Source organism: Ostrea edulis, chromosome 5 (genome assembly GCF_947568905.1).
Source record: "Ostrea edulis chromosome 5, xbOstEdul1.1, whole genome shotgun sequence".
NCBI lineage: Eukaryota > Metazoa > Mollusca > Bivalvia > Ostreida > Ostreidae > Ostrea > Ostrea edulis.
Window position 1 is genome coordinate 60,472,920 of NC_079168.1, and position 17,267 is coordinate 60,490,186.

At 32.3% G+C, this 17,267-nt stretch overlaps 2 protein-coding genes across 2 annotated transcripts; one reads left to right on the forward strand and one right to left on the reverse strand.

The window, feature by feature from the left end:
* Positions 1-315: 315 nt before the first annotated feature.
* Positions 316-3,565, reverse strand: LOC125652383 (uncharacterized). The gene is made up of 5 exons (XM_048881578.2): positions 3,542-3,565; positions 2,613-2,751; positions 1,965-2,188; positions 1,430-1,607; positions 316-996 (listed from the first exon to the last, which is right to left on the reverse strand). Exons 1-5 carry the CDS (start codon positions 3,563-3,565, stop codon positions 770-772), a joined length of 792 nt encoding a protein of 263 aa, XP_048737535.2. The 3' UTR covers positions 316-769.
* Positions 3,566-10,177: 6,612 nt separating this feature from the next.
* LOC125651096 (uncharacterized) lies at positions 10,178-10,825 on the forward strand. The gene has a single exon (XM_048879688.2). It carries the CDS (start codon positions 10,178-10,180, stop codon positions 10,823-10,825), a length of 648 nt encoding a protein of 215 aa, XP_048735645.1.
* The last annotated feature ends 6,442 nt before the right edge of the window (positions 10,826-17,267 follow it).

The window sequence follows — 17,267 nt, forward strand, 5'->3', positions numbered from 1 at the left end:
TATAGCTCTATTTGTATATTGCTCTCTACTTATTTTTCTTCACTTTTTACGCTTTACAAGGACTAAAGAAGGTGTTGTTAAAATCGCCATATTTCTCAAAAACAAGGTCGATTACCTACATTGATTTTTTATTATGTTTTATATCGAAGCTTCATCATAAACATATATCAAAATAAAAAAAATTCAATGGTTAATTTTTTTAGCATCAACCTATCAATCTCTACCTTAATTCGCATTAAATCGCGACGTCAATTTTAATTCGAAGTAAACTAAGGCCACATTTAAAAATATGTTTGCTTCCCCTCTCCTGACCCTAAATTTCACATATGGGTAGGTAGGTAGGTAAAAAGTTTTTTTTTTCTACAACAATATTTTTGTACTAAATTTCCATGGCAATATACTAAGACATACTACAAGGTAGTATGCTTTAAACCAATCAGTGAATACCTTTAATAGGATGACCTGTAGAAGTGTAATTGTTTGTTAATATTTGTCATTTTGTTGATGGTTGTCTCTTTGACAATCATATCACATCTCTTATTGTTTGTATTGCTTTCTGTTCATATATTCAAAAACAATTATTTTCAATGCTGATTTACCAAACAGAGAAAGAGACCTGATAGTATTTAGTCTTGTATATTGTCTTGGAAATTTACAATAATTCAGTAAAAATAAAAAAACGATTAAACTTTTATTTGATTTTATGACTAGAATGTGAATTGACTAGACAGTGTCAGACTCATGTATTGTTTCTGAAAATTCAAAACTGTCATTTTTTTGGCATTCTCGTTGGTATCCCTTTTGGTACACAGTTTTGGCAGACTGGCAAAACAACTCTGTGTGTTTTCATGGTATTTTCATCTTTTCCAGCATTTGGTGATGTGCAATGGCAACATATATCAGGTCTTCCAATGTTGGAAGAGTAAAAGGGGAATTCAATATGGGTTCCACATGACATCTGAAGCCTCACAAAGACTTTTCCCTGCATGACATCTCCTGTGAAAATAGAAGAAAATATTCATATACCTGAAACATCTGATAGTCTTATTAATAAGATTAGATTTTGAAACTTTTAAACAATTTGCAGTAAAATATTTTCATCAAGATATGTGTGATCAAAAGCTGTCAGTATTAAAAAGGAACTTTGAAAGACCAATCATGATTAAAATATGATTGCTTAAAATTTAAATGTCAGACATGATGAACTAACATTCAGACATATTACATGCATTAAAAGGTTTAGAATGTTTTTAATAAAACATTAAAGAACTTCAGTTTTATGTATTCATATCTAATTTTAATTTAATATCAAAAATGGACACATTGAACATCGTGAGAATAGAGAAAAGAAATGGGGAATGAGTCTGAAGCAGAACTTATCAGGTATAAATTTGAAATCAGAAAATGCAAATATACTTGAGAGTCTTACCATCAGGTGTGATGACTGACCCACAAGTGTAATCGTATCTCTCTAGGGTGTGGCGTAGTGACCGAATGTCTCTTGGGTTAAGCTTTAACTTTGAATACACACACCTTGGTTTTTCACATTCTTTACACTTCACCGTCATTCTTACATTTTGTGCGGTTAACAAACTATTCTTGCATCCCTGAAAAAAAAAAAACAGAAGAAAATTGTGGTTTACACACATTTGACAAATTGTAAAATTTAGTAAATGCCTGTCTGACAGATATTGTGAATCAATACCTGTCTGACAGAGAAATTATTAACACCAGAACACTTAGAGGAAAAACTTATATTATTATTTAACATAGTAAAACATTCAATGTCAGACTAATTTTCTCTCAAGAAAATCATCATTTAAAATTAACATAAAAATATGTTTATATTATTACAAAAAGGGTATTTATAAAAAAAAAAAACAAAAATGCATGTGATGTCTTGAGTAGCTCATACCTGGGTTCTGAGATCTTGTTGATATAGCCTGTCAAAATGTAAATAATACCTGTTGTTCTTGGGCTACTGCAGCTAATGTTTGGTTCTGGCTAGATGGCCTGTCCTTCTCAGAAGTTTCTGTGCCAAATACAGTTTCAAAGGGCTGGTAATGATTACCAGTGTTGTCAATCACTGGATCTGGTAACCATGACCACTTGGTTCCTGGCTGACAGCAATCAACATTGTCACACCTTCTGATCTGGAAACTGTAGTGGCGTTCCAAACAATGGGCAGCTGGAATAGAGCATTGGAGAAATTACAAATTTCTACAAATACCAAATAGCCTCTAAAATACATCCTCGTAGCAGATTTTTCTGTCACAAAAATGTAAAATTGATATGTACTTAATATTCTTAAATAATAAACAACTTAGATATAGAAGAGGGAAAAAAGCTATGGTATATATTGCAGCTCGTTATAAATAAGATGTCCTTAATATCTGGTTTATGTTTGATGGGTTTTTTTTTTGTTTTTGTTTTTTTGTTTTTTGGACATAATATCAGAATCTGTCAGATAGAACACTGAATTCAAGAGGGATACAAATTGTAATATTTTTACATGTACAGTTGTATATTAATGAATGCATCTGCAAATATACATCTAATAGCTGCAGTAAATTTTCAACTTTATTTTAATATATGTGCTTAAAAATGCATACCTAAAAACTGCTTATACTCTGCGGCATGAATAAGGTTTTGTTGCTGGTATTTCCCAATAGCAATAGCGGGATCAATCAAAGTGACTTCTGCTTCATAAAAGAGCAATTCTCTGTAAGGACCAAAATATTGCGGCACGCACTGAAATTTTTTTCACTATAAATGTCATCATTCAATTGAAATACATAAACTCTTTAAAAAATACTGTTACACTTATTCTGAAAAGTGACTCGTTTCCATAGCAACGGGCTATTTATATAGAAAAAACAGGAAAATTGGATTTTGGGAATTTTTCAATTCAATTTATTATATCACGAATAATTGACAAGGAATTTCATGTTAAATGCTGAGACAAAGTAGTAACAATCTCTATCAGTATGTAAATTTATCTGGAAATGGTATCATTATTGTAGCACAGCTCATAATTCAGGCTCAAATGACCAAAAATTTGCAGTTTTACTGTGTACTTTGACCAACTCCTGAGCAAAAAGCCAGCCATATGAAAGATAGTAAAATATAAATTTAAGAAGGAGGTAAATAAGTTATATAATGCAGATAAAAAAATCAATGGGCAAATGACAATTTATAATAGAAATTTGGCATGGAAAATACGAATTTGTTGAATTTTGCACCTTGAGTTATCTCCCTTTGTGGAATTTCTAATGTAGGAGATAATTATTAGTGGTATTGTGAACAGGAGGGAAAGGAAAGAAATGCAGAAAACATGTGTTTTTAGGGTATTTTAAACATCTTTGACCATTACTATATATGTACTGGATGTATTCAAGTGTGAAGGAGTTCATAAATGCACACTGCGTGTAGTGAAGAAGGTTTCCTGAATAATTAACTTCATTGAATATGAATTCAAAGCTCGGCTTGTGTCTACATGTGTGTATATATATATATATATATATATATGCACCCGATTTACGCTGTTATATGGTTCGTTCTGCATTTTCCCATTTATTGACGGACACTTGCAAACGGACACTTGCAACCGACATGTTTATTCAACAAACACTGCTACTACGTAAAAAGTGTATTCATGCCAGTTGGAGAACACAAGTTTACGTAAGTACTGCTTGTAGATACATTGATAATGTAAGATTACTTCACAATGACACGTTCTGTTTCTCAGTAAATTAGTGATCATGGAAATGCATGCAAAATTTATGTTATTTCACTGGGCCAGGGTGAAAATATAATACATATTTTCTAAAGGAGATAATGCTTTTGAGACAGAAGGGGGGGGGGTAAAAGAAAGGGGAGGGGGTTGTATTGTAATCTTAAAATAAGTGCTATATCTGACAGGTTTATTTAACATTAACATTGTTAATTTCACCTACTTTTCAATATTTAAGGTTATAATAAGATAAATGTTCTGATAGTGTTCCAAACATTTGTTCATCACGTACATTAAAACAGATTGTTCTATTCATGTGAATTATGAAAAGGAAACTTTCAGTTTCTCTCTCAATCACCTCTCTCTCTCTCTTTCTCTCTCTCTCTCTCGCTCGTGTTATAATAGCAGCGATGATAATAATACTGGAACAATTGCACATGTATTGGAAAATGAATTTTTATTAATATTTTTTACATGTATCAGATATAAATTTCTAGTAGAAAACTTATCAAGAATTGGAATATATTGTATGCATATGTGTATGTATGTGATATTTGTGTGCAATGGAGATATTCATTCTACATGAAGTTTTTATGTGATTTAGGTTATAGGTTACATCAACTAATGTCAACTAGCCAGACGTACATAACCAGGATGCACAGTCAGAAGGAATCCAGAGTATTCAGATTTGTCAAGTCAGTTTGGAATAACCTCAGTTTAATGATTTTATCAAGACTTAAAAGTTGTTTTTTTTCCAACTTTTGTCAGTGCACAACAATGCTTTACAGTAGCATTAGGAAGCAAAACAATGTGAACTTTCATTATCTGATTATTGAGCAGAAGACAAAAAGTGAAATCTTGCAAACATGTACTTAAGTACTTGAAATTCGGATTAAGTTCTTAATTTGTAAAGTTGTATGATAATTTTAGGTCAATATTTACTTTGAAAAAAAATGGATGTAAAGCTATAAAATTGAAGTCTAATATTCAATGCTAAAAGAAAACACAGCAAATATGCACCACTATCTTTATGTTTCCTGCACTCTTGTGTTAAATCTAATAGTTAAAAGAATACATCTTTAAAACTGATTTTGTTGAAAGGGTTGCTATGGCAACTAATTTTTTTTTTCAATTGATATGTTGAAACCTGCAATTCTGAATTAAATTTTATTTTGAAGTTGAATTTGAATATTCTGATTGTTGAAACTGGCTGGTTTATCAATTCAATATTAGACATAATTATATTGTTTTTTCAAGAGTTTTGTTGCCATAGCAACCGTTTTATCAGTTATATTTTGATCTCTTTATGTCAATTTTACTGTTGAAAAATTAGTAATCAATCATTTTGATAAGATAGTCTTGTGATTATGTGCATAATAAAAATATATTCAAACTTTAATAAAGAAGGAAATTTGAAAATTTGAATTTTATGCATTTTTTGTATATTTATAGAATTTTCGTATATGATTTGCCCACTGATTTTATTCCATAATATGCAATACTGAGCTTAGTTCTATGCAACTGTAATTTTCATATTGCTGTAAGGTGCTGGCTTTTCCTGTGAATAGGTGATGAACATAGCAATTTTCATCAATTTTTGTGCACTTGACAATGAGCCGTTCAGATGTGTTTCCATGACAACGTTAGCTAATTCGTTGTTAACGATAAACCTCAAACTTATGTGAATTTTCAGCTATTGATTTGTCAATTTACCTATACTGATTTTCAAAGATAGAGAAGAGTTGCTGCTAATTTATTTATTGTGCTTGTAAAAATGTAAGTTTTTACAATTATAGCTATGAATTAGAATGCCCCCAAAGGTCAAAATCCACTACCATGGTTTCCATGGCAACCATGCATCACAATAATAAAATATGTTTGATTTCTGTCATTTTATGGGGTATTTTCTTTAATCTGTAAGTTTTATCAAAATCTGAGACCATGTGTGCCGGACCCCTTCAGAATTTTTTTGGTCGTTACAGAGAATTGCTCTTAAAATCTCCGTGTGAACGCGGTTCAGATTTAATTTGCATTAACTTGCGTTTAATGCGAATTAAATTCTTCGTGTGAACGAGGCATTAATTCACATTAAATCGCGACGTCAATTTTAATTCGAAGTAAACTAATGCGCATTAAAATCTCCGTGTGAACGGGGTTCAGATTTAATTCGCATTAACTTACGAGAGCTAGGAATTATTCAATCATATAATAATACAAAATATATGTAGCTGCGCTCGCTCAAACGGTAGCACCGTCAACATATTAGCGAGCGAAGCTCGCGTTGCGACGAGCTCGCTTCAATTATTACGCATATGAGTCACGTGATTTGCTCTTCATAATGCTTCAGGAAAAATGTCGCCGCCACTGTGGTATACTTAATCCCGTAATCAAAATAATTAGATTGTTTAGAAAGTACCATAAACGTTTTTGAATTCCAGACAAGCTTTCTCATAGCTTCAAACGTTTTGTTTTTCCTTGGTTTGAGAGAAGCAAAAAAAAATTGCAGCTAATATGACGTCACAATGTAAATGTTTACATCAACCGCGTTATATTTTCCGCGTTAAATGAAGAGGCGGATAAAATAGTCGTTCAAACTTCCACCAGAGTTCGTTTGCTCATAAACCATTCGTAGGTGACGTAATGAGGCCTCGACGGGGAGTTTGATAGTCGTGTTGCAAGATGTTAAGGGGATATGATTGTGACGTTTTGAAGTCACTGCGCAACTCGAACTAACGTACGTAGGTCATGATTGTCGTGACATATATTGATTATGACTTTGACTAAAGTCATATTTCAGAAATACAAAAGCATAAATCATAACAGCTGGGGCCTTATTTTGATTGAATAATTTTGTATGAATGCCGTTATGACGTGTTTTTAGGAAATATGAGGTAACGACATAAGCGCATGATTTTTGACGCCATGTTTACGTTGTTTACGTTGACAACAGACAGAGTTTGACAGATGTCACGGTATTGCATGTTATTATATATTTCTAGACCTGTGTATTCTTTTCAAAATAGACTCAAAATAGAAATGAAAGACGGAGTCGCAACACGTCGAACAGAATCTCTGCACAATTTTAAAAGCACATATACCCAAATCGAACGACAGTAAACTTAGGGCTAAAAAAATCTACAAAATTTTTATCATGCTAGAGTAATAATAAATATTTTGTATTATATTCCGAGATTTCGTAAATAATAAAAATAATTGAAAAATATATTTACCCGAGGACTAAACATTTTGTCGGCACAAAGGTACATGTGGTACCGCTTACGTATATACCGGTACATGTACAATTGTATATACTGTGTCTGCGTCTTGTGAATTCATTGGTTCTATGATACATGTAACCTCATTTACCATAATAAGTAGAGATATACAAATCAGGCTACGAATTATTTAGCACTGATTTCTGCGTATGCATGGCGGAATTTAATTACCGATGGATTTATTCATCAGAGAAAATGAAGTCCAAATGAGGTGCATGCATGCATTTTTTGCAAACATAATTGAAATGTACGTAAGTTTAATTGCTTATTTGAATCAAAATTATATAGTGTTAGATGTTTGGATTTGAAATTAGATCGGCCGATACGTGTTGAAACACCTAGATGTCATAAAACGGAGGAAATGCGGAATAGGCATAATCAAAACTTACTTTATCATCCTGTTGCTGTTCTCATCAAATAATTATTGTATGCTTTAAATCTAACATAGTACATGTATTTTACCCATCTAATTTTCATTTGCAGATCGGGGGGGGGGGGGGGGGGGGGGGCTTGACTTAAACGAGTGCTCTAGACTGCCTCTCCTCTACTTTGAAACGGGCATACATGTTACCCAAATTCCATATTCAAATAGACCCAATCCCACCCCCTCCCCAGATTGCGTAGAAAGAAAACCAAACATTTGATTATAATTCTTGTATAAATTTTTAAAATAATAAAGTAGTCTGATCTCACTTCTAGTATGTCCAGGGATCCGTGTTTGTCCAACTCTTTATTTTGTATTCCTTATAGGAGTTATGAGATTGATCACTGTTTGTTTTCTTCAACTTTCATTAATAGTTTTATGAAAATGTTTAGTGCGCCCAACTTGTTACACCCCCTCCCTTTTCGAAACATTAATAGGTTTCACCAGAATATCAGTTGAAACTTTAGAATAGTTAGAATCAATAGCAATCAAATAATTTACACATACATCTAAAACAATATTTGCAGTTTAGAGGGGTACATGATGTAGATCTGCGATACGCGTCCATCATCCGTTGATTCATGTCAATTCTATTGTATTTTTCACAGTTTAGACTTTTAAATGAATTATATGCACTGATTCAATTACAACTAATGGCACAAGACTATCTTAGATTATTAAATACTAAGGCGCAATTACGGTATCAATATCGGATGTCCGATTGCTACTTGTTTGAATTATTTTTTCAAAGCAAAATAAGGCTGTGTTCAAAACAATTCGAGCCAAACATTTGATTATTGTGGTTAACGATTCACTAAAGTATTAAAGTTTTTTAATGAGATCAGAACATTTAGGTTGGTCGGTGATATGATTTTAAGTGGTTTTTTTTTTTTTTTTGGTTTGGTACCTTTAAGCATTCTCTATATGAAATTTCTAATATTCTATATACATTCATACCGGATATAATTTTTTGGCGTTTATCTGAACAATTAACGCCCAAAATGCAAAAAAAAAAAAAAAAAAAAAAAAAAAAAACACCAAAAAAAAAAAAAAAAAAAAAAAAACTGACAGAGGAAATTCAGACTGTTTTCTTTCCAAATTAAATTCGTTATCATACCAACTAAAACATTTTCAGAAATTAACCGCTTTTAAGAACATAAGATTTAAACGTTGTGTTTGATGTTTTTTTTAAAAAAATGTGTTTTAGAGAAAGAAAGAAAAATCAGTCCGATTTATTTGTAGCAATTTTCAATGACCTCAGATGACCTTCAGTTTATCATATCTTTTTAACCAATTCATTGACATGCCAATATTTTTGGTTAGTCCTTTAGCTATGGATGCCATCTTTAAATCATATTAAAATAATTAAAATCTAATTACATTCAGTAAATGTTTTTGACCTTTTCCCTATAAAACTCTATCCTCAAAAAGATATTTTTTAGAGGCGCTGAGGAAATTCGGACTGAATTTTGGGCAATTTGTTTTTGCGTTACGTGGAAAATATTTTCACATCATAGTGTCTGCACATAGACTGTTTGTATGATGGCCATTAAATATAGCCATATTACAACCTGTTTGTTGTACATATTTTTGGATCTACAACTGCTAAATTTTGGCCTTTTGTGTTTTTTCAACATTGTTAGGTTCAGGGGTTGTTTCCATGGAAACGAACTCATTTACATATATAAAAAATTGTCATTTTTCAAGCAGGAGAGACCTCCTTTCTATGATAAAATGATTTTCAGAAAAATCTAATTACTTTCATCTCAGCATCATATCCCCTTAATGGGCTTCGCTCGTTTCAACGGTCACACCGTACAACATATTAGTTATTGATACATTGAATTTTGGGAGATAAAATATTGCACCATAGAAGTCTTCATTTCAACGGAAAAATAAGTGATGGTTTATTTCATGGAATTTACATACTTAGACGGTAAGTAATACAGCATTAATAGTGATACAGATTTGGTTTAATAGTCAACTAACTGATTTGAAGCGAACAGCAGTGTCACCTACATGTAAGTGCACATTAATATGCTACAACCGGTCGAAGCTGAAAGTAAATTTCTAGACATGAATTATGAAGGACTGCTCCCAAATTCGGTGAAGGCGTCAGTCCAAATATTCAGCACAGCCGAAACTCAACCGAGATTACATTGTAGTAGTGATACGAATCCGAAAATTATGATTACGCTAATTATTGTCAAACATTGAAATACATCAATTACGAAAAAGAAAAACAGTAAAACGTACAGCACCACATTTTACGGATAAATTTAGCAGAAACTTATCCAGTATTAGCCCGCGTTGTCAATGATTGTCGAGTTAGATCTCTACTTTGAACTTCTGTATGTAATGGAAGTCCCCACTAATTCCTCTATGAAAAAGGAATGGGTCAATAACCCTTGCTAATCCTTTGTAAATCTAGATCTCCCTTGTAAAACTCAATCAATCTAACTACAATTATTACTTGGGCTTGTCAACCTTGTTTCACATAAGACAAAAAAATAAAGCCATATAAATATTTCAGAATCCTTTTCTGGTCCTTTCACTTTTTTTCATTTAATTTAATTAACTTAAATAAATACGAATGATACCAAGTGAGTGCTTAGTGTTAGATTATGATTAATAAGAACTTTGTGTTAACCCGCTTAACGTTGAAAATCTCCTTTTTATTTATCGGGATACAGTAAATGTGTCGTACCACAGGTTAAAATCATGGTGGTGTAGTTGATATTGAAAATGGCATCTCGTGCACCGACAGGATGGTCAACATCCCGGAGAGCGATGCACTACAAGGCCGTCATTCCAGAACGAGATGATGGGCTATTTTTGAATCTTCACAAAAGAGTAAAGAAGAGTCTGTTACCAAAGGGCAGTCGAGACGACGAAGAAAATGGGAAAATAGCTAAAAGAATATTATCCAGACAAAGACGGATACACGAAAAACAGCGCCAATCTAGGTGGAACAAGAGTGATTCATCTAATCTGGACTTAGTGTCATATAAACCAAAGTATGACTCGTCTGTGTCCACTGTTGCCCCGTCTACGTCACACCTGATGCACAAGCGACAAATATATCTGCCACCTGTCGGTCGGACCACGTGCATGACTTCAGATTCAAGCTACACCTCGGACGATATAGACCGCATAGTGATGAGACTTACGATGTGCGATTTAGCGAGGGTTCCGGAATCCAAAGGATACGTAAAAATCACTCCACAAACTAAACGTCGTGGTAAATTCTATAGCCAGAGGGAAGTCACAGGCATTGTGGACCGACTCTCAGACTTCGACCAGGAAAAGCACCCACCCGAATCTCGGGGAAACACTTCAGCCGTAAGGAGAATAAAAGAATGGAAAAAACAAGCAATCGTTTGTGACAATTGAATTTTTTTTTAATTCGTAAATTGTGGAATCGTAGATTGGGAACATCTAGTATTAGATCTTATTAAAAATATTGTATGTTCAGAATTAGCCATCTCGCAGGACCGTTTGAACCCGTCTGTTACAGAATTAGCCATCTCGCGGGACCGTTTGAACCCGTCTGTTACAGAATTAGCCATCTCTCAGGACCGTTTGAACCCGTCTGTTACAGAATTAGCCATCTCGCGGGACCGTTTGAACCCGTCTGTTTACAAAACCTTTTCTTTATTAATCAGATTGAGACTAATTTTGTGAAAATCTAAACTAGTTTGATACAATTTTTGTCTTGATTTCTCTTTCAAGCCGATGCCTTTTACAACATTTCTTATTTTGATTTTTGAAATGGGTACTGCTAGATGTATGCACAATAATAGTTTATTTCAATGCTATTAAATCCCAAGCGTGTTGTGTTTTTAAATATTTACCGACTACAGTGTACATGACTAAGAAATGTGTAAATCGTATTAGTCTGGGGGATTAACTGGCAGAGAAAATTCTGATCATCGACTGTGATCTGTGGAAAATGTCGTTGGAGATGATTTTCGCTGCATCAAATCAAAAGTTTTCTGTCACTACAAAACTTCATAGCCTATTGGCTTTCTGAGATGTGTACAAGATACCATAATAAGCATTGCAATGTGTTCAGTCTAATTCAAACAGTGGAGTTTTGAGTGAAACATTTAACTTAAAAATCATGCTTATGCCTTGGAATAACATTTTAAGTCTTGCTATAGTTATAAGGTCTAACTTGGAAGAATTGTTTTAACACACTAAAACTGATGTCTCCCCTTCCGTTTTCCATAGTTTTTAAAAAGATTTTTCGGGAACATCTTTAAAGTGGAAAATTAAGAGTTATGGTACATACCAGTCGCGTATATGTATATGAGCTTCAACCAAGGAACAGTGTTGTGAACATATGATAGTAAATTAAACTTACCAACATACCAAATATCAAAGGTCTCTGTCAAAAGACAAAAAAGTTATGGTTCGCAAATAAAAATGTCCAAAATTCTTTTATTTGACCTTTACCTAACAGGTCAAGGTCATTAAAATACTGTGTGACACATCGTCTTATTCACATACCAAATATCAAAGGCCTATGTAAAAAGATAAACTTATGGCCCGGACAAACTTTGCATGCGAAGTGCAAGAAGAATTCACACTAAAACAATATGTCTCCCTTCTGGGAGGAGGGAGCATAATAACTACTGTCGTTCGGGTAGAATTCGAACAACTCGAAACACAGTCACGAAAAATACACGCCACTACGCGAGTTATGCTATGAAAACTGCCCACAAATGAAAACTCTACACTTCTAAACATTTGAATGATACGACCGCAAATAAGAAGCGTATACATGTATGGCGTAGGAAATTGTCTTTAAACCCCCTATTTGTAAATTAATCATTAAAATCTGCTCTTAGCACCAACGAAATACCAGTATAATTGATTAATTATTCATTGTTGAGTCGGCAACATCTAATTTCATTACTACTAACTAGTAATTATCTGTGGCTGGCTCCTTGTACCATAATAAACACAATAACAATCCAGGTTAGCATTTTATGAGGCAAGAGGTTCATGGGTCACAATGCTCACAGTCATACTTACCATGCTGTTCTTCATCAGAAGACTTTTGAAATATTTTTACCTGAAGCCCTTTATTCCCATGAAAATTGTTGACCCCCATATAATGATCCCACAGGGCGATATCTCAACCAAATTTGAATCCACACAGCATAATAACATGGTCTTGTCGTTGTGTTCTAGAGGAGTAAAAGGATTGGTTTGTTTAATATATCTATGTACTATGTAAAATTTATCCTACCCAACTCCTAAACCAATGATCTATCATTAAAAAAAAGGAAGACTAGTATTTGCGTTTAGTTAATTTGGGAATGTTTGCATATAAAGATGATCTTGGTCTTGTGTGGTTCTTGAACTCTTAAATAAAAGAATGTTTTAAAATTCCCTCTATATATTCTCATGTAAAACTTCATCCATATTTTAGTCCCACCCTAGCCCCAGGGACCATTATTTAATCAAATACAAATCTGCACTCCATTGGAATGCTTTCATATCAATATGGCTAATGATGACCCGTGGTTCTTGAAAAAGGTGTTGCACGTCCTATGTTAATTTCCATTAAGATGTTGCGTAAAAGATCGATAAAATTGAGTTATTCAAATATATATTAAAACCAATTGAAACTTATGTCTTGATTCCAACATTTTTGAAAATAAGTTTAAAAGACGCGTATTGACAAAAAATAGCCAAAATAATTTGAGTTTAAATCAAGCAATAAGCGATTTATATGGTTTTTAGCGTTGAAATGGAGAGTATCCCCGAATTTCAGAAAAACTACCTTCATGAAACAAAATAAATTCAGCATCAACATGTTCTTCGAGATTTCCACTTAAAAATATCGTTTTGAAAGTTTGTTTCACAGGGGAATTTTGTTTTGTAAATTTCAAAAAATCGAAACGATTTCACTGATCATATTTTCAACTTTACCTGTACGTTAATTTTCCATAGTATTTCATGATTTACTTCTTACACTTATGGCATCACATTGTTTCCAGGATTTTATTCCAGACAAGTATTTTTTTTATAACCTGCTTAATGTTCCAATAGATTTGTTCCTTTATGTCTCAATTCAAGGTGGTTCACTACACCCTGAAATAGTTTCTCAAATCAGTACCAATTGATTTAATCATAAAAGATATGATATATAATAAGTATATATGCCAAAAAAGGCAGAAAATATGCAAATTTGGATAATAACACGATATACAAAAAATATTTCGGCACATATGAACAAAAGACTCTGGCGGATTTGAACTCGTGATATGCGGTTCATCAGTCCATTGCTTTCTTTTTTTTCTTTTTTTCTCTTTTATTGATTAACATTTAAACAGATATCACAGACTAATCATCAGTTACAATCACATTTAAAACACTTTGTATCTAAAATATGAACAATAATATTCCCTCTGTTTCTTTCAATAGAGGATTTCTATGTAAGAAAAACTTTTTAAACAGGTTCATTTTCTTTTCTAAAACAGTCAATTGATAATGGTTATATGAAATGTAATGTCTCAATGTATATCTACAAAGCCTTTCAATATCTATTTTTTTTTCACTTTGCAAAAAAATCTGTCTTCTTCTATAAATACAAAATCTGCATACTGATATAAAATAATTTACAAAAAATACATTCACGTTTTTGATACCCTTATGTAATGCTGTCATGAATATTTCTTCAAAGTTTAATCTGTTAAAAACATCACTTTCACAATCTTTCAATAACGATTCAAGATGATAAATAACAAAATTGTTCTTAAATTCAGCCAACTCTTTACATCTAATAAATAAATGCATTATATCCTCGCATTCTAGCATACAAATTGGACATATTTTAGAATCAGACTTCCCTATCTTAAAAAGTTTCTCATATGTAAATATAATATTGTGAAAAATTTTGAAATCCAGTTCAGTAATATCTGGTGTTTTGTATAACACCCATACCGTTTCCCATCGCTTTTCAATGATTTATCATTGATATCAAGTTTATCTCGCCAATAAATATTTGACACCGGTTCTTGAAACATTTTTTGAACTAACAAATTATAAAATATTTGTACTGTACCGGATTGGAACACTATCCTTTGATCTCTATATGAAATATCAAAATTTGGCTGAAAGCATGTTCTTTTGTACTCATTTTCATGAACATAATTTTTCCATTCTTCTGGAATAGATAATAACAAATCCTTATAATTTTTTGTAATCAGTGAGACATTTACCTCTGAATTTTGTTCTTGAAAAATCTCCACAATACATGATATTGGTAAAAATCCCGGAATTACTTCATATGAAATATCCTTGACATGTGTAATACTAGCACTAATAAAATCTTTCCAATTCAACATTTTGTTTCTTCTTTGTACTTTCGGATTAAAAAACAGACAATAATTAAAAACATCATTTTCTTTTTCTGTAACAATGATATAATCTTTTATGGCATACCATGCACAAAATAATTCATTGTAAAACTGTGGTAGACCCTCTAAATCTGTTTTCTTAAACTGTAGTAAAAATATCTCCATTCCTGCTCCTAAATTTTGAATCTTTGATAGGAAATATCTAAAAATATGTTTCCACAGAAAATCTTTATTACAACAAAAGTGCTTTGCAAGAAACTTTAGTCTAAATGATAACATTTTTAGATAGATATCAGCTATTTTCAAACCACCATTGTGTTTTTCACCAATTATTGTTTTATAAGATACCAAGTGTGAGCCAAAATTCCATAAAAAATTGGTACACTCCTTTTGAATACTGTCTCTAGCCCATTGTGGAATCGATATAACTGACAATGAGTACCATAATTTAGACATGAACAAGGTATTAATTAAAGTGGCTCTACCTTGAACTGCTAAGGATCTCTGTCTCCATAAATTAAGAGTTTGCTTAATGTTTCTAACTTTGTCTCTCCAATTTAAATTTTCACACTCTACTCCATTTTTGCCAAAATAGATACCAAGAATTTTCATGACACTTGTCTCAGAAACACTCAATGATATCTTTTCCTGTTCAAAACTTCTACCAGTTCCTATACACATTATTTCAGACTTGTGAATGTTTATTTTGGCACCAGATGCTTTTTCATACATGTCAAATACTTTGAAAACTTCAAAAACAGAATTTTTGTCACACACTGTCATTGTAGTATCATCAGCATGTTGAAACATCAACCCATTCTTTTCTGACATTGGTATTGGAATGCCTCTTATTACTGTATTTTGTTTCATGACATAATTCAGAGGTTCTGCTGATAAAACATATAATAATGCAGATATTGGGCAACCTTGTCTAACAGAATTTTTAATAGGAAAATATTTTGTTAAATGTCCATTACACTTTACACTACTGTATATATCCGTATAAAATATCTGTACCCATTTTCTAAATTGGGTTCCAAAACCAAATACTTCTAATACATCAAGTAAATACTCATGACTCACTCTATCAAAAGCTTTTTCCTGATCAATTTTAACCACATAACCCTCTAAATTATCCATCTCTACCATATCAATCACATCTCTAATGCTAACTAGAGTATCTGCAATATCTCTTCCTATTATACAACAAGTCTGTGTTTCAGACACAATATTTGGTAATACCTGTTTCAGTCTATTTGCCATAACTCTTGCTATTATCTTATAATCTACATTTAACAGGCTTATAGGCCTCCAGTTTTTCAACAATTTCTTATCTCCTTTCTTCTTGTATAACAACGTAATAACACCCATTTTCATAGAGTTAGACATCGTTTGTTTTCTGTTAATTTCTTTAAATAAATTGAGTAGAATATCTCTTAATTGTGGTAAAAACATTTTATAAAATTCAACAGTCAACCCATCAGATCCTGGGCTTTTATTATTAGCCATTTCCTTGATTGCAGTTTCAATTTCTTCTTTGTTAATATCCCTTTCACACATTTCCTTATCATTTTCTTCAATTTTTCTATTCACATATGACAAAAACTGTGCCTTACTTTCAGAGTCAATTCGCACTGATGAATATAAGTTAGAATAGAAATTGTACTCTATTTCTAAAATTGAATCAATATCCTTCTTTATTTCTTCTGTGTCACTCAACAATTCTTTTACTGAATTTGATTCTTGTCTTCGTTTTTCTAAATTCAAAAAATATTTCGTGCATTTATCTGATTCATTTGCCCACTGTGCTTTTGATCTAAGTATTGCACCCTGACACTTTTCATTTTCAAAATCTGACAATTCTTGTTTGATTGCTTCATATTTTTCAATATCAACTTGCACTCCATTTGCTAAATTTTGTGAAATTCTTTGCATTTTGTTTTGTAAACCATAATATTCTTTATTTCGTTCCCTGGCTCTAGTTTTGCTAAAACTTTGAGAAAACTTTTTGAGCTTGTATTTCAAATTATCCCACCACACCAACATTGAATTTTCATATAATATACAATTTTTTTCTCTTTCAATAATTTCTATGATTTTTGTTTTATATGTATCATCATTCAATAGCAAATTATTATGTATCCACAACCCTGGTCCTCTTTCACAAACAGTATTATTCAAGTACATCACGACCATCGAATGATCGCTTAGTGTAGTTTCAACATAAAATATATTTCTAACATATGTTCTTATAACGTGTGAAACTAGAATGTAATCTATTCTACTTTGAACTAACATGTTTCCTACTAACATTTTTCTTGAAAAAACTTTTTCTCCTCTATTTCTACTTCTCCATAAATCTGCTACACCATGTTGATTCATCATATTGAACAGGGCTTTGTAACCCTGGTCATATACATGACGTGTCTTACCACATCTATCAATCTCTGCAAGTGTGTTAT

What these genes read in the sequence shown, in the direction of transcription:
- LOC125651096 (XM_048879688.2), top strand. Translation starts at nt 10,178, where the DNA reads ATGGCATCTCGTGCACCGACAGGATGGTCAACATCCCGGAGAGCGATG.
- LOC125652383 (XM_048881578.2), bottom strand. Translation starts at nt 3,565, where the DNA reads ATGCAGAACGAACCATATAACAGC. An exon ending in AGAACGAACCATATAACAGC is followed by an intron (nt 2,752 to 3,541) that starts GTAAATCGGGTG and finishes AAAAAATTTCAG; the next exon opens with TGCGTGCCGCAATATTTTGG. An exon ending in AGAGTATAAGCAGTTTTTAG is followed by an intron (nt 2,189 to 2,612) that starts GTATGCATTTTT and finishes GCTCTATTCCAG; the next exon opens with CTGCCCATTGTTTGGAACGC.